This window comes from Sciurus vulgaris, assembly GCF_902686455.1.
Source record: "Sciurus vulgaris genome assembly, chromosome: 14".
Taxonomy (NCBI): Eukaryota; Metazoa; Chordata; class Mammalia; order Rodentia; family Sciuridae; genus Sciurus; species Sciurus vulgaris.
Genome location: NC_136475.1, coordinates 69,065,956 through 69,092,119, shown reverse-complemented (window position 1 = coordinate 69,092,119; position 26,164 = coordinate 69,065,956). Strand labels below are relative to the sequence as shown.

Here is a 26,164-nt window from a genome sequence, read left to right as displayed (position 1 = left end):
ACAACCACAAGTTTGGGAAGTTATACTCCATGTATGTATGATATGTCAAAGTACATTCTATTAGCCAGGCGTGGTGGTGAATGCCTGTAAGCCTAGTGGCTCGGGAGGCTGAGTCTGGAGGATCATGAGTTCAAAGTCAGCCTCAGCAAAAGCAAGGTGCTATGTAACTCAGTGAAACTGAGTTTCCAAATAAAATACAAAACAGGGCTGGGGATGTGGCTCAGTGGTTGAGTGCCCCTGAGTTCAATCTCTGGTACCCATCCTCCCCACCCCCCAAATACATTCTACTGTCATGTATAACTAAATTGAACAAATGTAAATAAAAATATAGTTTCCAAAGCCCCTAGCACAGGTAGACATTTCAGAAAGTGATATGAATTACAGTTAAAATCTTCAGTACTTGAAATGTGGAGGAAAGAAAAAAATCCTTAGATATTTGACTGAGGAATTTAATCTGAAATTATGCTAAAAATTCACCCATGTGATAACTTGTGAACATTTTTTCTCACTTTCCCTTATACCTACTAATAAGTGAATTATATCTATATTGTTTACAAGTACTATTTTATATTATTTGTTGGTTGAAGAGGAAGGTAGGGGAAAGAAAAAGAAGAAATGATATAAAAAGATAAATGTTTCACCTATTAAAACATATTCTGCTTATAGGATAGAATTTTTGTGGGTGAGGAAGTCCACAACAGTCTGAAACTGAGCAATCAGGTTTAAGGGATTAGGAATTCCCATGTGCTTTAAAAAAGAAATCTCTTACTTTTATAGTTCTTACTCTTTCTCAGGATTTCAAGAGCATCATGTACTTTACTGTGTACCTCAAAGTTCCCATTAATACTAGAAGGACCCAGAAAGACAAGGTTATGTTGATGCATATTACCCCCATGAAGTCTGAAACTTCCAGTAAGTGTAGAACATAAGCAGAAAATGGGAAACTAAAAGAAAGGGGAAGAGAGAAAAGGAAGGAAGGTGATGGGAAATGATCGATACAATACAAAATGATTAGTGCCAACAGATTAGTGGGTCAGAAAAACATGCAAATAATTAGAAATTAAATCATAGTTATAAATGTTGTTGTTACAAAATATTAGTCATTAACTTCTTTTTATTATTCAAGCTTCCTTTAAAATTAACTTACCAGAATCATAGCTTGGAGGCTTCATATCGCCTTGATTCAATTCTGTTCCATATTTTAACTTATGGTATTTGGCTCTAAAAAAGAAATGAGAAATTATCAAACAACTTGAAACACATTTAAATGAACTTTAGTTCAAGTTATATAACAAGCAGTTATCAGTATGTGGTAGTCCTGGCTTAACACTTCTAAAATCTTCAAAGGCTAAAAGTCTTCCATGGTGTCAAAGTCTAATTTAATACAAAAACATTTGCCTTTTTTATTTTTGTTATAACACCAGTGTCGTTATAACTAAGGAATAACACTAGGAATCATAAATCTCCCTGTAATTTCAAAGGAACAATCTAACATTCTAGTTTCTATAGTATTCAAATTATCTTGATGACTCCAAGTCAAACTTTACTGTAAATCCAAAGCAGTAAAAAAAACAAAACAAACAAAAAAAAAAGGGTTTGGACTATGAAACAAACTTATTAACTTTTCTCAAAACCGAGTGTTTTGTTTTGTTTTGTTTTGTTTTGAAAGGACAGTAATCTAGAATATGATGTGCTTTGCCACATAATTACAATTTGCCATGTATACTTATGGTGAACCATTGACAGGAAGCAAAAACAGCCCAAATCATCAGTATTGAATAGGACATTCTAGTAGTAATGAATAATTTTTTTTTCTTAGTCAAGTCAACGATTTTTTTTCCTTTGTCTTTTACTCAGAACTGTCAATGGGAAGACTGCTTCCTTTTAAAAGTTAACAGAATGTTGTTATTTCTGGTTAGTGAGATTTAGCCATCTCATTTAACCATGTCAGATCTAACCATGAGACTAGAAAAATAATCCAGATAGAGAAATTTTAAAAAGGATAATTAAAAAATGGTCATATCTGATTATTTACTTATATATTTTGACTTATTTTCTCCCCAAAATATTGAGGCCACTTTTAAATACTAATTGTTTTAAGATAAACAATGATAAAATGATAATTTTAAAAACGAAATACAATACTACAGAAGGAAGAAAAGGATAAGATAGTCAAATTGGAAAGTTTTTTCTTTATAAAAAGCTAACTGGAGGGCTGGGGATATAGCTCAGTTGGTAGAGTTCTTGCCTCAATACACAAAAAGGCCCCGAGTTCAACCCCCAGCAACACACACACACACACACACACACACACACACACACACACAAATTGGAGCATTTATAAGGTTTTTTAGTAATTCAAAGTATAAAGGAAATGACAATTATTTGCTCAGATATATAAATTACTCAAATCTTTCATGATTATTTTGCAATAATACTCATTTTGCAGTTAGAAAAATCAAAGGTTTTTAATTTTTATTTGCCAGTTTTATATAAAGAAGAGTCTTAAGAAAACCTATAAAAATTATAGGCAACTAATGCTGGGTACATGAGTATTTCTTATTTGTCTTTATACCTTGTATTTGTATAAAAGGTTTTGTAATAACATGTAACCCATTAAGAAGGAAGAAAAAGTAAACAAGAAAGAATATTTCTGTACTAATTCAAACTGATCTCTAAGCTTAAGCAAAAATAAAAGATATAAAATATTATGTATAACATGCCTCCATATGAGATGTGATTTGAGTATGTGTGTTTGTATGAGAAAGAGAGAGAATATTTCACATGCACAGAGTATTTTGGAAAGATGTATGATGGATAAGCCATCAGCTAATAGATTGTCTTTGGAAGGAAATCAGTAAATTAAAGCGGAAGGGAGCTATTTTTGTTCTTATTTGATTAATTAACTGTATGTATCTATTTTTTTATTTTTAGTAAATATGTTTGGTCCAAGTTATTTCTATTTCCAGTGTCGCAATTGTTTTTGTGGTACTGGGGAATTCTATTCCCCATGTCTTGTCTCTCAATCAGAAAGATTATCACCAGACACATTTTTCCAAATCTATTTCAACATATTTATAATAATGTTGATCACAAGAAGAAATATTTATAATTAATTTCACTTACAATTACCAGAAAATAACAAGATTCTTAATGTCACTGTCATTCTTCAGATTTTCCAGAAACATACTTCATCTACTATTAGACAAAGTAACACTATCTCCACAGAAGCCCAAATAGCAATTGAACCTGAGTGGTCTAAGGAAAGATTATATTAAAACTTTTAAAATAAAGTGACAAACGTATGAATTTATTTATATTTTATATATAAAACAAAGGAAAAAGAAAAACATAAGCATAAAATATTGCATTCTAGTGCATTCTAGTGGTCTAAGGAAAAACTGCAACAGAATTAACAAGAAAGAACAGAAAGTATTCTATAAAATAAATATAACAAAAACAATAACATTAAGAACTAACATTTTGCTGGGTGCAGTGGCACACACCTGTAATCCCCGTGACAATGGTTGAGGCAGGAGAATCACAAGTTCAAAGCCAGCCTCTCCAATTTACAAAGGCCCTAAGCAACTTAGCAAGAACCTGTCTCTAAATAAAATACAAAAAGGGACTGGGGATGTGGCTAAGTGGTTAAACACCCCTGGGTTCAATTCCCAGTACCAAAACAAACAAACAAAAAGACACCTAACATTTCATAAGAATTTATATAAGCATGCAGAAAGCTGGTTTCAATCCCCAGCATCACACAGACAAAAACAAAATATATAAAGAACTGTTAAATCACGGTCTCCCTACTGACTTGTTAAATTCACTAAGAAATATTTTACAGAACTCTCCTTAAGCCTAATAACATACTTTTGAAGCCATTCACATTGCTTCCCATTGTTTTAATACTTCAAACTCACAGTGCTATCAAAATATCTTCACTATCTTATTCTGACTACAGGATAAATAAGCAGATCTCATGTCTCACAACTCATATTTGACATCAAAGTTAGCCACACACCCCTCAATTGGCACTTATTGGAAAAAAGGATAAAAACCGTTTAATAATTATAATAAAGAAGTTTCATTCTAGCTTTTAAAGTCTATTATTATATACAATGTACCAAGAATAAAACATAGCACAACCCAATCACATTTTAAAGGTTGATGCTTTAAAAAAAAAAAAAAAAAAAACTAATTTCAATTAACTACTATGGATTTCTATGATGTACAAGGCAGTGTGCTGGCTGCTGGAAAGAACCTGCAGCTTGCAGTCAGGTAGGGGTGGAAGTAAGAAGCAGCCTAAGGAACAGGAATGTAAATAACTATAGTACACTATAGTAAGATCTGAGGAGGGTTATATCAAGTGTTAAAGGAATGTAGATAAGGGATTATCTAATTCTATAAAGGGTAGTGTCAAATAAAGCTATCAAAAAGAAGGCAATGATTTTAGCTAAGCCTCAAAAAAAAAAAAAAAAAAACCAGCCAGAGTTTTCTAGTCAGACAAATGAACTGATGGAGAAGGTATTTCTGTCAAAAGGAATACCATAAAAGTAAAAAATAAAAATACATAGTTGGTCAAAACATAGCAGTTTTACAGTGTATTCAGCACCCAAAAGTATTAGAAGGAATGGAGTCTTGAGAAGGGACTAGAAAAAGGATCTGGTTACAAAATAACTTTGCAATTAGTCAGATATTTTTAAGCAGAGATATAACATGACTATTTCATTTATATTTTAGAAAGTGAGTCCCATACACAAGGAAGATGAACTAGAAAATAGAAATACTAGAGGCAAGGAAGACAGGTGGGATCTTATGGTAATGCAGATAAAAGAAAAGTGGCAGTGAATGGAGAAAAACAACACAGGAGAAATGTTTCACAATTGTATTTTATACAGTATTTGAAGTTCCTCAGAATAAAAGTTCCTGAATACATCTCAGATTATATACTTTACATTCTTGAAAAACTAAATTTGCTTATTTGTAACTTTTATTACACTTTAAGGAATACTTTGATAAATACATTGCTATAATAATATTCAGTTTTTATATAATTTTCGACATTAAAGTGGGACTACCTTGAAAATCTACACAGCAATACAATATCACATTCCTTAGCTCTTTACTTAGGTATTTATAGGCAAAATGACAAGATGTCTGGAAATTAAAACAAACCAGGATAAAACAAGAATGATAAACATTATCTGCCAAATCTTGGAGATGCATATAAAAGGTGGTAGTGTCTCCATTTTGGGTCTCATATTTTCCTCAATCAAAAACATTTTTTTAAAAATTCCTGACATTTAAAGCATTAGAAAGGGGCTGGGGTTGTGGCTCAGTGGTAGAGCACTTGCCTAGCATGTGTGAGGTACTGGGTTTGATTCTCAGCACCATATAAAAATAAAATGAATAAAAGTCTATCGACATCTAAAAAAAATTTTTTTTTAAAAAGCATTAGAAAAACAATTGTAGAATGAAAATCACTGAAATGTTCTAGAGCTCTAGGCCACAAAGAAATGATTTTTATTCCTTAATTTATTATACTTAAAAAGTGCTGTTAGTTGAAGATCATTTTAGAATAAAAAGTACTTGAAAATTTCCCACAGTTTCTATCATGTGTGAAGTAAAAAAAAAGTCTGAACTCCTTAGATAGTTCTCCTTAGGTAGTCTGAACTCCATGATCTGACTTGACTCTCTCTACCATTATCAGTCATCAAATTACAACTAACACCCTACTCTTCACACAGAATGGTTAAAATTTTCTAAATACACCACAAGGCTTTGTTCCAGATCAAACATGTTCTACTTCCTGCACCTTGCCTGACTGGCAAGCACCTTCTTACTTGCTCTGATGCTGTTGAAGCCTCACTTTCTCTAATTATGCCTTCCTTGCTACTTCCAGATAGTTTCCAGTCCCTTTTGTGTGATCCCCATCCTACAGTCTATACATACACCTACCACACAACCTATCATACCTGGTTCACACGTGAGAATACACTCCCACACACTCACTCTGGTTATTTCAGTATGTATTTCATTCTCCTATCTTGCAAGACAGTATAACATACTGGTAAACAATACAGGTTTTAGAACCAATCCTGAAGGATCTAAAGCTCTACTTCTCTATGCAAATTACTTAATTGGAAGTCTTAGGGCCTGGAGCACAGTAACTATTAAAAAAAATCTTTACCATTATTAATGCTAATATTTTGTCTTTGGTTAATTGAGAAAGCCTAAGATCTCAAATATTCCTAGATTACATACTTCAAAAAATGTTTTTCTTTATAACTCTCCCATTTTCAACCAACCTCTCAAAGTATGAAAACAACAATTTTTTAGTAAGAGATAGAAAGGTCTTAAACTATTTAATGATCCTATATGAAGATGAACACAAGTTCTAATAAAAATATTTCTCAATATTCATAAATACCACCTGCTAAAAGGAATTTTATGGCAGTTTTACAAATAGTCCATTTACCAACTTCAAAAAAATAAGAAAAGTGGGCTGGGGAATATAACTCAGTTGGCAGAGTGCCAGCCTTGCAAGCACAAGGCCCTGGGTTCGATCCCTAGCATGGTTAAAAAAAAAAAAAAAAAAAGTAAGTGATTTACAAAAACAAAGCAAAAAACAACAAGCTCAGTGGCAGAGCACTTGCACAGTATGAGTTAGGCACTGGGTTTGATCCTTAGCACTGCATAAAAATAAATAAATAGAGGCATGTTGTCCGTCTACAATTACAAAAAATAAAAAATAAAAAAAATTCTAATATCAACTACCAAACACTTGATTACCTAAAGCAATGAACTGCTTTAGAATGCTCACACACACCCAAAGACCATCTATTGAAGTATATAAACAATTCATATAACTTGCAAAACTCTCATTCATGTCCTATTTTCCTTTAGCTGTGACATGAATGTCATTACTTAAATATCTTACACACTAGCAAAATAATGTAAAATCAGCCTCTGGAGAGAAAGGAATAAATAGCTGATGACAAAAGAACAAAAATGCCAAAAACAGTCTATGAAGACTCTCAGCATAGGCTGCCAGATCAAGTTTTTTTCTTAAGAAGTTATATCAAATTCAATATTAAATCACAGGAAAAGAGAGTAAACACTATAGACACTTTACAATTCAAAAGCTATGTCAATCTTATAAAAATGGATAATGACAGCTCAGGAAGTACAAACATTTCTTAAAGGAAAAAGTAGGGGGAAATGTTGCTAAAACATTTTAAATCATATAAATCAGTTTATTGATCACCATAACTGAACTATTCATAGTAAGATTAATATATTATGACCAGACATAAAAATGTTTAGTACAGATACACCTTAATTTAAGAATATACAGTAATAAAATTTGGATTTACTTCAGGAATAATAGAAAAATTATTTTGTCATTTAACATTAACACAACCTTTCAACCTTCCATTTTATTGATTTACCTTTCCTGTTTAAGAGCATATTCCAACATTTTGATCCTCCTCACCAGATCCTTTTTCAAGTTTTCTTGACCTTTCCTTTCCCCCTGAAGAAAGGCAATCTGGGCCTATGTAGGGGAGAGAAAGACAAAACTCACTTTAGACCAAATATATTTTTTTAAAAATTCAGCTAAGCAAAGATTCTTTGGGAAATAGGATAATTATATATGGTTTTTTTCCATATTTGTCACAAAATATGTACAAATAAAGAAAAGCATTGACTGCAAAGGGGAGGAGATTAAAAAAAAAAGGACATCTATATGCAGTTTAATTCATAGTCCATATCCTTTAAGAGCCAATCATCTAAACAGCCAATATAAATCAAATGCAAAGTATGCAATAGTTTGCGCAAGGGTTGTTCTCTTACACCTTTGAGAGGGTTTCTTTTTTTATGAAGAGTAAACGGGTGGGGGAGAAGTAAAATCACAAGATCTTCTAAATTAAAAGTCTTAGTATAACCAACTACTGAAATTTTACAAGAGATTGTCTTGAATAACTTTATCCTAGACCTTCCCTACAAATAACAAATTCCTCAACTTTTCAAATCCATTTCAGGATTTGTTATATGCAAAAGAAAGCTGATAAAAGGAAAATCAGAGACATTGGGCTTCTGTCCTTTCCTGCTTCCCACCAAAAAATTACTAACATAAAATAAACCATTATAAACTTTTATAATCAGTAGAAGAGAGGGGCTAGTAAAGAGTCAGAATTACTTTTTTTATAAATTAGAAATAAAATAGTATCTTCCATTTAAGAAATTAAAACTATGTTGTAAACATTAACTCATTCAAGTAATTCATGTTACCTATAAGTGAGGGAGGGGCTCCATTTAAGTTTCCTCAAGGAAAGCTACCAATATCACTATTCTCACACGTTTCCCTATTCCCCTAATTTCTGTTATATAAATAAGGCAGAAAACAATGTCTTTCCACAATGCTTTCCACTTGCTTTTCCAAGTAAGCAATAACTTTATATTTAAAGATGACCTTACCCACAGCCCTAAGGAATTAGGAGAACTGTTCAACTAAAATTTAATGAGGCAATCATTAAATTCTGTTTAATTTGAATGGGCTCATTTCTACTTATTTAGTACAACACTGACATGCAATCCAATTTAGCTATCTTCTTATAATATTCAAGATGCAGGGAATGTAATGTTTTCATTTTCATTTCAATGAGATCTCAAAATTGACATTTCAATTAACTGGATTACATTTGTCTTATTGAAATAAAAGTAGTCTGAAAACAACTGATATACACAAAGGAACAGGCATTAAATATTCACAGTATCTATTTCAACTTCACTGATGATAAAATTTTTGAAATTACAAATTTTGCAATGAGTTAATTATTTTACCTAAGTAGAATGACACATGTACTTAAAGCTGACAAAATTAAAATCTTGTCAAAAGAAAATATTAGCCCAAATTTGTTTAAGCAAGCAATTCTTTGTCATGGAATTTTATACACACTTTAAAATGGCTTTAATAAAAGCAATAATCTAATCGATTCAATGAAAATAATAACATCAAATATCAATTTGATCCTCTCTATATGCTTTGATTTGTTCTGTATTTATGCTACCATCACTGGCCCTGGATGATTCTGAAACTTCAGCCTATAAAACTCTGAAGTATTGTAACTCAGTCCCCAATCCACTAACAATTCCTATTTTCTCACTATACCTGCTTCCCTATCCTCCAATTCATATACTAGGTTATTTAAATACTAATCAAAAGAAAAGCCCAGAATGACTACAGAGAAGATTAGAGTATGTGAAAAAGACAAACCTAAGAGTAACAGAAATATCAGTGATACTCCTTCATGGTTACAGAATACCTCTGTGATGTTCCTGCCTAAGACACAAGACGATAATATCCATTTTAACCACAAAAATTTAACATTGTACTAGAGGTATAAATCAATGTAATTTAGTCAAGAAAATACATAAAATATAAAAAAAGGAAATATTGTTATCATTTGCAAACAATATGAGTGAATGCCAGGAAAATCTAATAAGAGTTATACAAAGAAAATGTTAATGCTTTACTAAGAGGAACAAAAAAATGACATGAAAAAATGAGAATATATATCATGTTCCTAAATAAACTCAGCAGAACAAAAATTTTTTCTCCCTAAATACATCTTTAAATATTACATAAGATCAATTAAAATACCAGCAATTTTAGAAAATAAAGTCACACATAATTCTAAAGCTCATATGGAACAATAAATAAGAACAAAAATTATTTAAAAGTCTTAAAATATGTCAAGCCATAATTCAATAGTTACTTTAAAAATGGCACTTATACATGAACAGACAATCCAAAAACCTGAATACATATAGGAATTTAGTATAAGCTCAAGGTGGCACTGTATACCATTGCAGAAAATGTGAATTAAAACAAAGGCTAAATGGATTTTAAAAATTGGGGTCAGGGCTAGGATTGTAGCTCAGCGGTAGAGCACTTGCCTAGCAAGTCTGAGGCACTGGGTTCAATTCTCAGCACCACATAAAACTAAGTACAAGAAAGGTCCATTGACAAGTAAAAAAATATTTTTAAAAAATTGGGGTCAGGAGTGGTGGTACAGTTCAGTGGTAAAGCATGTTTATCAGCACATGCAAGGCCCTAAGTTCAATCCCTAACACCATAAAAATTAAAATTTTAAAATTTAAATTAAAAATTATTTAATGAACACTAAAAGTATTAGTAGAAAAGGCAAGGTTTGATTTTGTTTTACTATCTCAAGGACGGCAATGCCTTTCTGAGAATAAGACAAAACCCAAAGCTATAAAATACATTTGACCTCAGAAAATATTTGTATACAGCAATTAAAAAAATTGCTGAAAAACTATTATAAAAAAATAAGATAATTTCTGACAAAGGTTATCACAACTTACAAGTTTGTTTTTCCTTAACTCTTATAGAGCATCTTTAAATCAGTAAGAAAAAAATCCAGAAGTCAATAGAAAAAACAGAGGACATGTTGATAGAAAGGAAATACAAAAGGTTCATATTTATTAAAGACATGTTCAATCTCAAATGTAAGAGAAATGCCAATTAAGTATAATAAGAGCTGAGGCAGAAGGCGAAGGGGGTGGAGCTCAGTAGTGTAGCACTTGCCTAGTATGTGTTAGGCCCAAGGTTTGATCCCCAGCACTGCCAAAAATAAAAAAAGGTAATTATACCCCCTTTTCTATTAGACTGATAAAGGTCAGTAATCCACTAATTTAATAGTCTACTATGTTGAGAAGCAGGTATTTGTATGCTATGGTTGTATAAATCAGTTTCACTTTATAGTGGACAATATCTATTAAATCTGTAAATATACATATTCTTTTAACTCAGCAATTTTGAAAGAATGTGTTTTCTTTCAAGTATATTTGCACATGTATGAAATGATAGAATGAAAAAAAAGAAAAGAATTATGTACAACCTAAATGTTCATCTATGGGGAAATGGTTAAATAGATTATGAGAGTACAATTGGAAGAAAATTAGGAACTGAACCAAGATCTGTGAGAACAGAGAAGACTCTTCAAGAACAATGTCAACCTTTTAAGTTTTTCACATCTGGAAAGTTAAAAACAAAAAGTCTTAAAACACATGTTCCTATACAAGGAAGCAAATTTCTTATGAAAAAAATAACTTGTGCCTAAAACATAGTAATTCCTATAAATATAAATCCCTTTCAAAATAAAGATTAAATTCCAGTTAGAGAGCCTCCACAAATGATAATATATTTTTGTCTGGATTGGATTATTTAATTGAAAAGGCAGAGGAAAGAAGGAAACGGAAGAAAAAACTGAAAGGAAAGGAAAAAAAACCAGAAGCAAAGTAGGATAATCTGTGTGAAAAAAATAAACTAGGTAGTTATTACAAAGGAGATGACTCTCTATATACTGATATGGAATAATATCCAAGATAGAGTAAATGAAGAAAAGACAACAATGTTAAAAATCATTCAGGTGTCTTTTTAAAATAGAAAGAAAAACATAAACATATCATTATTCCTCTACGTGTAGGTATTATCTCTAGAAAAGTTCACAAGTATATAGTAACTATGAATGTTCCCACAGGTGATGAGGTAACTGAGAGACAAAGGAACTGGAATTAAACCTACTTTATATGCATCATCCCCGCCAAGCTTGGGAAGACAGTACCATAGGTAGAGTGTTGTCATTGAAACTTATTACACCAAACAATACTCATTCATCAGATTCAGCCCCATAAGCCCACCAATTTGTAGACTGTCTTGGATGGTCCTGTCTACACTCTATAGTTTTAGACAGAAATACAAAGAAGCACCAAGAGATTAGGTGGATTATATTTCTAAAGGGAACAACATTCTCACAAATGAACTAAGGTGATGGTCTAAAACCTAAGCAAACTATCACTTAGAAAACTTAAGGCACACACCTAATGTATAAGGTTACTAGAAAATGCAATAGCCTGCAAGTTTCCTTAAAAGTTCTCCCTTCTTCTCCTCACTTCAATGAAGTTCCTTCCAGAACAGAGATCTCTAATTAGAGAGTAAGGGTATTTCTGATCTCCAAACCTACTTAGAAGTATGGAAGTGATGATTTCAGATACTTTTTTTAAAGGTATAGTTCTTGACATACCATTGTTATATTTTGCTACTTTTTCAGAAATCTCACTTCTTCGGGGTCTAATGTCACCTCAATATTCTTAGAGAGTACTCCCCTGAACTTTCCAGAATTTAGGAAAACAAAAGTGAGAGTAAAGTATGCAATCAATATCTTAAGAAAAAAAATTGTAAAACTAGAGAAATTCAATCTGATTAAGTTGATAAATTGTGAAAACAACTTTCAAGTATTACAAATAAATTAAAAAGAGAAAGCACAAGTCATCATACGATCATTTATCTGTACAAGCATACCTAATGATGTCATATATTTTGAAAGGAAATCTCTGGAATTATTTTCAAAGAAATTAAGTGTTAAACTTCCTGATTGCTTTTTAAGTTTTTTTACATAGTACATTTAAGATTAGACCTTCCATTTCCTAACCACTAAAAACAAACAAGACAGAAATATTAGGTGGGTATTTTACCATTTAGTCTACATAGTAAATAGGAAATTTATTATTTCATTTTATTTTGGAACTGGGGATTGAACGCAAGAACACTTAACCACTGAGTCACATCCCCAGCCCTTTTTATTTTTTTAATTTTGAGACAGAGTCTCACTTAGGCTGCTTATGGCATTTGTAAGTTGCTGAGGCTGTCTTTGAACATGAGATCATCCTGTCCCAGCCTCCTGAACCACTGGATTTACAGGTATGCACCACCACACCCAGCCTATTTTTTAAATTCTTATTTGTTAAAAGAATATATATAGGTTGAACATACCTAATCCAAAAATATGAAATTCAAAATGCTCAAAAATTGGAAAACTTTTGCACTCCATGACACATCTTGGACTTTGAATTTTCCTATTAGAGCTGTTCAACCAGTGAAATCTATGCAAATATTTCATAATCAAAAAAATCCTGAAATTTGAAAATACTTTTGGTTTCAAGCATTTCAGATAAGGGATACTCAACCTGTAAAAGGAATATCTGCTTATCTGCGTGCATCATATCTAATAAATAATTTAAACATAGTACTTATTTGACCCAAATTAAACTACCTTGTACTCTAAAATTAAAAAGCATTACAATTCAAAATCAATGAAATCACTGAAAAAAGTATACTCAAAAAGAAAATACAAAAGTGCCAGTTGTATTGAATACTTTTCAGTTGTTTCTCAGTCATCTGCTTTGGGAGAGAAAGAACATTCACATTTACTAAAATCCAATGAAGTACAGAAAACTTGACTGAAGTTCTCTTTCAATTCAGACACAAAGTCACAAATAACAAGAGAAATACATGTAAAATTCATAATGTGATTTACTTGAGCTAAGAAGTGACATACAATGAAGTTTCAACAATTTGCTTTTACATCTTCATGCCTTCTTGTAAACTATACCTAACTTCCTCTGAAAACCTTTGCATTGCTTGTGCTCTTTAATCTAGGCTGCTAGTTGGGTTTTCTTTAGCATTGCCTCTAGCCCTCTCTCTTAAAAGTAATATCATCACATGGTGACATCGAACTTTAGCATCAAAATCACATAGAGGACTTATTAAAACATAGATTGGGCTCCACCCTCAGAGTTTTTGATTTAGTAGGTATGAAGTGGGGCAGGAGAATCTGCAGTTTTAGCAAGTACCCAGGTGATGTTAATGTTCTAATGTGAGACCACATTTGGAGAAACACTGACTTACATCATCTGTGACAGTTAGAAGGCCAAAATAAAGCAATTAGGCCACTTAGAAGAAAGGAACAGAACTGACCCAGAACCACAGCTCTTTGCTCCATGGAAGTATGGGTCTTAAACAAGCCCACAAGTTGACAGACAAGTACATACTGGCTTTTTGAATCACTTCCAAATTTCTTATTTATGACTGTGTTTTTAGCAATCTCCTGATAAAGAAATAAAGACCAGCAACATGTTTCAGTTCAGTCACATGTTTCAGAGTACCTATTACCCTCCACAGCCTGAACTGCTATAAAGAAGAATACAGGGGGTGATCCGAGATGGCGGACTAGAGAGTGACTGCATCTCCAGTCACTCCAGAACCCAGGATTCAAGAAGGGGAGGCATTGAGAGACTCGGACTAAAATAGAGCCTCGGGGTGAGTCTCCCCCACCTGGTGAAGCGCTGCCCCGGTGGCAGGCCCGGATTCGGGTGGCTTATTAGAGTAGGGCAGAGCAGCTAGAGTCCTCCCCAGGCAGCCCTGCGCACTCTGGCGGTGGGCTCCTCCCACAGGACCAGATTCTCCAGCATCTCGGAGCAGGCCCCCCAGTGAGAGCCTTTCTGCACAGAACCAAGCTTCAATTCCCTGAACCAGGGCAGCGAGTTCCTGCCCGCAGGTTGCTTCAGGGACCAGGACAGGGAAGCCAGGGACTTCCCCAAGCAGCCTGCAGCCCAGCCCCCTCTGGTGGGAAGCACCTTTCCAGGCTAGCTTCTCGGAGCAGACCCCCCAGTGAGGGCCTTTTCACACAGAGCCATCTCCAAGTCCTGGAACCAGTAGAGGACTAGGGGCAGCGTTCCTTGGAAGCACTGCATTATCAAGTTACTCCAAGACTTCAGGCTACTGAAGGCAGGAAGGTGATATACTGGAAATCTACAGGGACAATATAAGCCAATAGAAGAATTCTGCAATATCACAAAGTCCCACTGACATCTGACCAATATGAGAAAACAAGGGAAGAAAATGTCCCAAACAAACCTAGATACTATATCAATAAAACCCAATGACAGCACAGCAGAAGAAATGTCAGAAAGGGAGTTCAGAATGTACATAATTAAAACAATCAGGGAAGCAAACGAGGAGATGAAAGAGCAAATGCAGGCATTAAATGATCGCACCAATCAACAGTTAAAGGAGCAAATACGGGAAGCAAGAGATCATTTCAATAAAGAGTTAGAGATATTGAAAAAAAAAAAACAAATCCTTGAAATGAAGGAAACAATAAACCAAGTTAAAAACTCCATAGAGAGCATAACCAATAGGATAGAACACCTGGAAGACAGAACCTCAGATATTGAAGACAAAATATTTAATCTTGAAAACAAAGTTGACCAAACAGAAAAGATGGTAAAAAATCATGAACAGAATCTATAAGAATTATGGTACATCATGAAAAGGCCAAATTTAAGAATTATTGGGATTGAGGAAGGCTTAGAGAAACAAACCTAAGGAGTGAACAATCTATTCAATGAAATAATATCAGAAAATTTCCCAAATCTGAAGAATGAAATGGAAAACCAAGTACAAGAGGCTTATAGGACTCCAAATATACAAAATTACAACAGACCCACACCAAGGCACATTATAATGAAAATACCTAACATACAAAATAAAGACAGAATTTTGAAGGCCGCAAGAGAAAAGAATCAAATTACATTCAGGGGGAAACCAATAAGAATATCAGCAGATTTTTCAATCCAGACCCTAAAAGCTAGAAGGGCCTGGAACAACATTTTTCAAGCTCTGGAAGAAAATGGAGGCCAACCAAGAATCTTATATCCAGCAAAACTTACTTTCAGATTTGACGATGAAATAAGATCCTTCCATGATAAACAAAAGCTAAAGGAATTTACAAAAAGAAAGCCAGAATTGCAGAACATTCTCAGCAAAATATTCCATGAGGAACACATGAAAAACAACGATGCAAATCAGCAACAGGAGGAACTAGCCTAAAGGAATAGCCAAATAAAGGGGAAACCAAATCATGTCAAAAAAAAAAATGAGTCAAATGACTGGGAATACAAATCATATCACAATAATAACCCTGAATGTTAATGGCCTGAATTCATCAATCAAAAGACATAGACTGGCAGAATGGATTAAAAAGAAAAATCCAACAATTTGCTGCCTGCAAGAGACTCATCTCATAGAAAGAGATACCCATAGAATAAAGGTGAAAGGATGGGAAAAAAACATATCATGCACACGGACACAGCAAAAAAGCTGGAATATCCATCCTCATTTCAGATAATGTGGACTTCAAGCCAAAACTAGTCAGAAGGGATAAAGAAGGACATTACATACTACTGCTTAAGGGAAGCATAAATCAGCAAGACATAACAATCATAAACATCTATGCCCCAAACATTGGCTCATCCTTGTACATCAAACAAATCCTTCTCAATTCCAGAAATCAAATAGACCACAACACAATAATACTAGGCGATTTTAACACACCTCTCTCACCGCTGGATAGATCGTCCAAACAAAAATTGAATAAAGAAACCATAGATCTCAATAACACAATCAACAATTTAGACTTAACCGACTTATATAGAATACACCATCCAACAAAGAACGAATACACTTTCTTCTCAGCAGCACATGGATCCTTCTCTAAAATAGACCATGTCTTATGCCACAAAGCTACTGTTAGCAAATACAAGAAGACAGAGATACTACCTTGTACTCTATCAGATCATAATGGATTGAAATTAGAAATAAATGACAGAATAAAAAACAGAAACTTCTCCAATACCTGGAGATTAAATAATACACTATTATATGATGAATGGATAACAGAAGACATCAGGAGGGAAATAAAAAAATTTTTAGAAGTAAACGAGAACAAAGACACATCCTATCAAAATCTCTGGGACACTATGAAAGCAGTACTTAGAGGAAGATTTATTTCATGGGGTGCATTCAACAAAAGAAGTAGAAATCAACAAATAAATGACCTAACACTACAGCTCAAAGCCCTAGAAAAAGAAGAGCAGAAAAACACCAAAAGTAGTAGAAGACAGGAAATAGTTAAAATCAGAGCCGAAATCAAAGAAATTGAAACAAAAGAAACAATCAGAAAAATTAGCAAAATAAACAGTTGGTTCTTTGAAAAAATAAACAAAATTGATGAACCCTTAGCCACACTAACAAAGAGAAAGAGGGAGAAAATTAAAATTACTAAAATTCGGAATGAACAAGGAAATATCACAACAGACATGAGTGAAATACAAAACATAATTAGAAGCTATTTTGAAAATCTATACTCCAACAAAACAGAAAACCTCGAAGACATCAACATATGAATTACCTAGAGACATATGAATTACCTAAACTGAACGAGGAGGACATACACAACTTAAATAAATCAATTTCAAGCAATGAAATAGAAGAGGTCATCAAAAGCCTACCAACAAAGAAAAGTCCAGGACCAGATGGGTTCTCAGCCCAGTTCTACAAAACCTTTAAAGAAGAGCTCATTCCAATACTTCTCAAAGTATTCCATAAAATAGAAGAGGAGGGAACCCTCCCAAACTCATTCTATGAAGCCAATATCACCCTGATACCTAAACCAGACAAAGACACATCAAGGAAAGAAAATTTCAGACCAATATCCTTAATGAACATTGATGCAAAAATTCTCAACAAAATTTTAGCAAATCGCATACAAAAATATATTAAAAAGATAGTGCACCACGATCAAGTGGGTTTTATCCTAGTGATGCAAGGTTGGTTTGTTGAAATCAATAAATGTCATTCACCATATCAACAGACTAAAAGTTAAGAATCACATGATTATTTCAATAGATGCAGAAAAAGCATTTGATAAAATACAGCATCTCTTCATGCTCAAAACAGTAGAGAAAATTGGGGTAGTGGGAACATTCCTTAACATTGTAAAGGCCATCTACGCTAAGCCCATGGCCAATATCATTCTAAATGGTGAAAACCTGAAAGCATTCCCCCTAAAAACTGGAACAAGACAGGGATGCCCTCTTTCACTACTTCTACTCAATATCGTTCTTGAGACTAGCCAGAGCAATTAGACAAACCAAAGAAATTAAAGGATACGAATTGGAAAAGAGGAACTCAAACAATCCCTGTTCACTGATGACATGATTATATATTTAGAAGAACCTGGAAATTCCACCAGAAAACTCTTAGAACTCATAAGTCAATTCAGTAAAGTAGCAGGTTACAAGATCAATGCTCATAAATCCAAAGCATTTTTATACATAAGTGATGAATCTGCAGAAAGAGAAGTTAGGAAAACTACCCCATTCACAATAGCCTCGAAAAAAATAAAATACTTGGGAATCAATCTCACAAAAGAGGTGAAAGACCTCTACAATGAGAACTATACAACACTAAAGAAAGAAATTAAAGAAAACCTTAGAAGATGGAAAGATCTCCCACGTTCTTAGATAGGCAGAATTAATATTGTCAAAATGGCCATACTACCAAAAGTGCTATACAGATTCAATGCAATTCCAATTAAAATCTCAATGATGTACCTTACAGAAATAGAGTAAGCAATTATGAAATTCATCTGGAAGAATAAGAAACCCAGAATAGCTAAAGCAATTATCAGTAGAAAGAGCGAAGCAGGGGGTATCGCAATACCAGATCTTCAACTCTATTACAAAGCAATAGTAACAAAAACGGCATGGTATTGGTACCAAAATAGACAGGTAGATCGATGGTACAGAATAGAGAACACGGACACAAACCCAAATAAATACAATTTTCTCATACTAGACAAAGGTGCCAAAAATATGCAATGGAGAAAAGATAGCCTCTTCAACAAATGGTGCTGGGAAAACTGGAAATCCATATGCAACAAAATGAAACTAAATCCCTATCTCTCACCCTGCACAAAACTCAACTTAAAATGGATCAAGGACCTCGGAATCAGACCAGAGACCATGCATCTTATAGAAGAAAAAGTAGGTCCAAACCTTCAACTTGTTGGCTTAGGATCAGACTTCCTTAATAGGACTCCCATAGCACAAGAAATAAAAGCTAGAATCAACCACTGGGATAAATTCAAACTGAATAGCTTTCTCTCAGCAAAGGAAACTATCAGCAATGCGAAGAAAGAGCCTACAGAGTGGGAGAATATCTTTGCCACTCATACTTCAGATAGAGCTCTAATTTACAGAATATATAAAGAACTCAAAAAACTCTACACCAAGAATACAAATAATCCAATCAACAAATGGGCTAAGGAAATGAACAGACACTTCACAGAAGAAGATGTACAAGCAATCAACAGATATATGAAAAAATGTTCAACGACTCTAGTAATAAGAGAAATGCAAATCAAAACTACCCTAAGATTCCATCTCTCCCCAATTAGAATGGCGATTATCAAGAACACAAGCAACAATAGGTGTTGGCGAGGATGTGGGGAAAAAGGTACACTCATACATTGCTGGTGGGGTTGCAAATTAGTGCAGCCACTCTGGATAGCAGCATGGAGATTCCTCAGAAAGCTTGGAATAGAACCACCATTTGACCCAGCTATCCCACTCCTTGGCCTATACCCAAAGGACTTAAAATCAGCATACTACAGAGATACAGCCACATCAATGTTCATAGCTGCTCAATTCACTATAGCCAGATTGTGGAACCAACCTAGATGCCCTTCAGTTGATGAATGGATAAAGAAACTGTGGCATATATGTACAATGGAATATTACTCCGCCATGAAGAATGTTAAAATTATGGCATTTGCAGGCAAATGGATGAAATTGGAGGATATCATGCTAAGTGAGATAAGTCAATCTCAAAAAACTAAAGGACGAATGATCTCGCTGATAAGCGGATAAGGACATATAAGGGGGGGGTAGGAGGGTTTAGTGTTAGGGTTAGGGTTAGGTTTAGGGTTAGGGATAAGGAGGAAGTAAGGACTGTATAGAGGGAAAAGAGGGGTGAGAGGGGTGGGAGGGGTGGGGGGGAAGGGAAAAAAATTACAGAATGAATCAAACAACATTGCCCTATGTAAATTTATGATTTTTAATTAAATAAATTTTAAAAAAAAAGAATATAGGAAAGCCAAAAAAACAAAAAAATCCAAGTTCCTACTCACAACACACTTCCAATCTAGTTAGGATACACAACCAGTCTGCAAGAAAATAACTCTTCTAACAAATGATAATTTAAGTGACAGTCAAATATTCACTTACATTCATCTCACAATATTAACTGAGCACCTACTCTGCTCTAAGAACAGTTACTGAAACTGTAATTAAAGTAGTTAACAAAAGAAAAATTTCATTGTCCAGGAGTTGTAACATGTCACTTAAAACATGAGTACCAATAACATATGAAACAGTTACAGGCAAAAGCAGTGAATATAAAAACAAACACAAAATAGTGGGACACCTATTTAATTCTGAAGAGAAGTACAGAACTGTTGCTCAATTAAAATACTTTTTCATCTGGTATTTATTACTGGCCTTACCTTTTAACAAATTAGTTAGTTTCCTTAATTTTCCTCATAGAAAATTTTCTGTACTATTTATATTTATTTGTCCATCATTCATTTTCAAAAAAAATAAGGAATTTTTTAAATGACATAAACCTCTGAAATGCTACAGGAAAGAGTGGTACATTCTTTCACAAAGTCATTTTCAAATGTATGATTACAAATATTGATTTTCCCTTACAGAAAACCCTCAACTACTTGAAATCACTAAATTAATTATATCCATAACACTGCCTTATGACAGCATATAAATAACCATACATCAGCAGGTTTCTACAATCTCATGAGGTTCACTTAGGTTGCCAACCAATCAGTTCCCACAGCACTTTGCTCTCTCAAATCTTTACAAATGTTTCTGATGTTTGCTCAAGGGGTTCAAGTTCACTGAAAAAATATGTTTATGCATATGTGTATACACACCTACACACACTCACACACACAAAGAAGTGTGAGAAAACAAGGTATCAATCAAGGGAAGAATTCCTGCAGATATATTCAGTCTACCAGACTATGACACTCATGGTTACCCAAGCAGAAGATACTTCGTGAAGGCAATGGAGAGGCTAAGGCCTAATTCAAAGACCAAAACGTATGAGTTTAGTCTAATGCTATTCATTTGCATCTCAAAGGTCAAAGGCAGTAACTGAAAATGTTATTTTTTAAAACCCTCAGTTTCTTCATAAAACATGTCTTCCCTACCACTACCAAAGAAAATTAAACTGTTAATGATGACGTTGGAACAAGGGAAAATGTAAGGCCTAAGAAAATGAACTCTTAACCACAAAAAGAATAGAGTATCAAATCTGGTAATAGCTTGTAGCTGTGAATGTGAACAAGTTCACCAAATGTTTGAGACAAAAAAAAAAAAAAATCATTTAACTGATTCACCAAATACTCCAATCTGACCAAAAATAATTCATAAAATAAAATAAAACCTTCAGGGAAGTTGAAAAGAATATTAACATGTAGAATAGGAGCATATATAAGAAACATAAGACTCAATAGAAATATAGTCAGGGCAAGTAAGGATTTACACAAAACTTTGAAAATTCAAAGATTTAAAAATTTTTAAATTTAAAATTTAAAAATGTTTAAATCTGAGGATTTGGAAAGGTCTCCAAGTATTCCATGCAACTGACAAGTCTTCTATAATGTATGATGTTGCTTATAGCTGCAATGAGGTTCTAAACACATTTTAAATCAATAAGATTATTTTGATATGTACATTAATCCTTAAAGAAGTATTCTAAAGTAGGTTTAAAGCCCAGCTTCTTCCCAATGGAATAAAGGTATCCACAATCTGTTCCCAGCTACTCTTCTAGATTCGTCTTAAAGAAGCCCTGCTCATACATCCCATGCTTCAACTGAAGCAATTAGTATTCAGATAGAATTGAACTTTTCCAGGTCTATGCCTTGAAGTTTGCTCTTCCCATCTCCCCAAACACATTTTCATTTTCATATTCTACCAATATTCAAATCTGAGCCTACTCAGTAATCTCTCTGAAACCCTAGGGCACTTATTTTCATCTATTTAAAAACAAAACAAATACATCTCTATGTGTATCATTTTATTAAACATTTTATTAATGTTTAGTCAAAAGGCTAAATAAGAAAATAAGCAGTCTGAAGTATTTAATATGTATTAGGCACTCTGTTAAACACTTTATATAATTAGTCTCATTTAATCAAGATTATTATATAATTATTTTCTTGCTTTCATTTAATTTTCCAAGTCTTTCTGGTTCACCTCTTCTCCAACCAGATTATAAGTCCCCTATGGGCAGAAGTCTTCATTTATGCATTCAATAAGAATTCATTAAATTCCTACTAAGTGCTTCCAACTTGACTTATATTGAGGATATAAAACTAGAATTCTTGCACTTTATGTACTAGATTATAAATCTGTTGAGGACAACAGATACATAAACAAATACACTATTATTCTGTTCTATAATAAAGTTACTTGACTTAAAAGATAAAATTTTAAAAACACTAAGTGGAGGGAACTAAGACAAGAGTATATAAAGAATTTAAAAAATTACCATATGCTAAAAAGTTTTTCCCACCTTTAAGCTTTGAAATTTTTTCAAATTTTCCCTTCTTTCATCTATTATGTAGATGGTCATAAAATGGGAATTAGTTTCTTCTACTAAGATAAAATAAGAAAAAAGTTTTAGAACATGAAAATCAAACATTAAATATTTAGGCAAAAGCCAACTGATGAATAAAATCCCACAGAAAAACAGGATGAAAACAACTTCCTTAAACAAAATGTGTAATGCCTAATCCCTTGAATGAAGACATTTAAGCAATTCTTTTTTGTTTCACATCTAGACAAAATCTTTTTTTCAGAGCGGGTACCAGGGCTTGAATTCAGGGGCTCAACCTCTGAGCCACATCCCCAGCCCTATTTTGTATTTTATTTAGAGACAGGGTCTCACTGAGTTGCTTAGCACCTCTCCCTTGCAGAGGTGACTTTGAACTTCGAGATCCTCCTGGTCTCAGCCTCCCGAGCCACAGGAACTGCAGGTGAGCACCACCATTTCCAGCTTAGACAAAATCTTTGTTTCCATATTCTCTTAAAAGTATAAGCAACCAGTTGCCCCTTTCATAGTAAAAAAATGCTGTCCTTGGTATATGAAGATATAATTGTTCTAATAACAATAAGAATCTAAACATTAGGATTAGATTCTGTTTTGGTTTTATTCCCTCCTGCATGGCACTAAATTAATCTTTTATTCTAATGAAAAAGGTAAGAAAATTAGGATTGAGGGAGAATTTCATGTTTGTGGAGCACAAATTATATTCTGTGAAATGTTAACAATGATTAAGATACTGAACTAGAAATCTGGTTTAACTGAAACCATCCCACATGCCAGGTACAGGTTATATCATTCCCAGCTACTAAGAGGGCTGAGGCAGAAAAACTCCTTGAGCTCAGGAGTTCTAGGTCAGAGTGGACAATGCAGTAAAACCCCATCTTCAAATAAATAGATACCATCCTATAAATTAACTGATATCATGTGTGTATGTGAATATATGCGTATGTATACACATGTACATTTTGCAATATACTGTACAGGACTTAAAAGAACTATACATGCGGAGTGACTAATAAACAGTCTTTCATTATGATGATAAAATCCAGAAAATAAAAAACAATCAATGCTATATTTATGAAAGATGGAAGGGGCTAGGGTTGTGGCTCAGTGGTAGAGCGCTTGCCTACCAAGTGTGAGGCACTGGATTCGATTCTCAGCACCACATTTAAATGAATAAAAAATAAAAGTCTATCGACATCTAATATATATGTATGTATTAGATGAAGAGGGAATGATTATATATACAATATATATATATACACATGATTTTATATATATATATATATGTTAGATGGAATGGAAGGTGGTGATATAGATAAGCATAGGCTTTCCAACTTCTAAATTATGGGAAAAAATTTTACCAGTCCACAAGTTATCTCACATTTGTTTGATGTTATCAACTGTATCATTTAGCCTTCTGATTCAGATCATAGGCTTTTTTCTTCCTTTTTGCAATACGTTAGCTATTACATAAGCAAAATTTCTATCAAAATGTCTTAAAATTCTCCTTCTGAATAATCTATGTTGTTGTATGAACACGGATTATGATGGCAGAATTTTCCAGGTCATCACACTAAAATAAAATACTCTGATCAAGACGATAGAACTGGGCTAGGGTTGTAGCTCAGTGGTAGAGTGCTTGCTGAGCATATATGAGGCACTGAGTTTGAACCTCAGCATCACATAAAAAAAATTTTTTTAATTTTTTAAAAGACTCAGAAAAAGTTCGAAAGTAAAAAAAAAAAAAAAAACGGAAAAAAACTTGCTACACAAAAGTGATCATATTTACTTGAAAGTAAATTAATGTATGCATGTGTGTAAGAGGTGGTTTAGAAAAGAAACTTACAGACTGACCAGAATGGTCCAAAATATTTAATCTTGACAGTAGCAAGAGAAATAAAAACTGCATTCTTTAAAGGAATCTCATTACCAATAAATGGTTCTACAAGGAAAAGTAGGAAGGAAAAAAAAAAACAAAAACCACCAAAAAATTAGAGGCTGTGACCATATATCTGAAGGCCATGAACATGGTAAGAGTATTTTATCAAACCTAAAGGTATTTTGAATTATAAAGCCTTTTAAAAGATGAACCCCTCTCAGAAGAACATATTTAATATAATTAAAAGTTTAGGGCTGGGGAGATAGCTCAGCTGGTAGAGTGCATGCCTTAAAGCACAAGGTTTAATCCCCAGCACTGCAAAAAAAAAAAAAAAAAAGTTTAAAAATTTAAGGAAAGCTGATTGTAAGAACCCCGGAAGCACTCTGCCACTGAACTACACTCTCAGCCCCAACAAACCTATTAAAAGGCAGTGCAGGTATATTCAGGTGGACCTAGTTTGAATCCTTGCCATGTACTTAATGGATAAGAAGGCTTGAGCTCACCTGTTATTTGCTATTTGTATTTATTTTTATAAAGTGGCCATAATCTTTCTCCCAGTACTGTCAAACCTAGAAGTTATTAAAACTACTACATTAATATTGTTTTTCATATTTTAGAACATACAATTACTTGGTATCTTTATTGTCATTTTTTATGGATTGTGACTGAAAATTTTTATGATTTTTCATGTAATCAACTTTTATCTCTTCCTTATATCTTCAGAAAGTATTTCTGCTAGTTTTGAAGACAGAAGACTTCAGGGATTGAACCCAGGGCCTCAACATGCTAGGCAAGTACTCTACCACTCTACCACTGAGCCACAGCCACAGCCCTCTCTCTTCCTCATCAAGGTCATTAAACTAGATGTATATCTGCCAACTTAACTCCAGATACCTATGCCCATCTATTGAATTTAAACTGTTTTTGCAACAAACATTTGAATAAAGCTTTAATTTTCTAAAATAAAAAGAAAACCAATACTATAAACCTTTATTATCTAAGTATGTGAGAGTTGTTTACTTACATTGTACTGTAATTTTTTCCCAGTCATTTTTGCTGTTTTCAGACCAAATACCTAACATAAATTATACCCAAATACACAAACTAGAGGCAATGATAATATCTATCTTTTGCACTGTCTCTTACAAAGAACTTTCATATACCTATTTTATTAGCATTATTTATCTTCTCTGTTCTTCACAATAGTGATACAAAGTAGGAATAGAACATTCTAAAAAAGTCAACACAACTCAACATCTAGTCATTTTAAAGCTTATTTTGCCATTTAATAGTGGTAAATTACTTAACCTTGTTAAACTTTCACTTCTTTATTAGTAAAAATGGAATAATACTCCCAAACTCACAATGTTGCTGCAAAGATTAAACTAATTACTATAATGTATACAAAAGGATCTAACACATTTTGTTACTCAAAACATCTGCTTACATCTTGTCTAAGGGTTTGGGTCACAGTCCTGAAAACACAATCTGGAATGCCATAATCCTAAATGTTGAGATCCTAAAAGATCAAAATTCCAAAAATGTAATTCTGGAAAAAATAGTTTAAAATTTTCTAAAAAGGGCAATTACATTTTCATAATGGGATATGAAAACACAAAATATGTCAGATTACTTCCTTTTACAAAATAAAATAGGCAATAATATATATTTTTTGCAAACACACTTACCTGTGCTACCAACAGTTGCACAGATGAATTATGAGCATACAAACTGCTCATAAACAAATAGGTCAACAACAAAGGTGCCAAAAACATACAATGGAGAAAAGACAGACTTTTCAACAAATGGTGCTAGAAAAACTGGAAATCCATATGCAGCAAAATGAAATTAAACTCCCTCACCCAGCACAGCACTCAATTTAA

At 33.4% G+C, this 26,164-nt stretch overlaps 1 protein-coding gene across 3 annotated transcripts in view; it reads right to left on the bottom strand.

Moving 5' to 3' along the window:
- STRN (striatin) overlaps window positions 1-26,164 on the bottom strand; it is a 127,751-nt gene that overhangs the window by 54,762 nt on the left and 46,825 nt on the right. For 2 of the 3 annotated variants that reach the window (XM_079109594.1, XM_079109595.1), the window contains exons 2-3: window positions 7,455-7,558; window positions 1,148-1,221 (exon numbers count right to left, since the gene is read on the bottom strand). In XM_079109594.1, the coding sequence (XP_078965720.1) occupies window positions 1,148-1,221; window positions 7,455-7,558 (178 nt within the window). Of the gene's footprint in view, window positions 1-1,147; window positions 1,222-7,454; window positions 7,559-9,280; window positions 9,302-26,164 lie in introns of those variants that run through there. The other variant, XM_079109596.1, reaches the window with a different exon arrangement.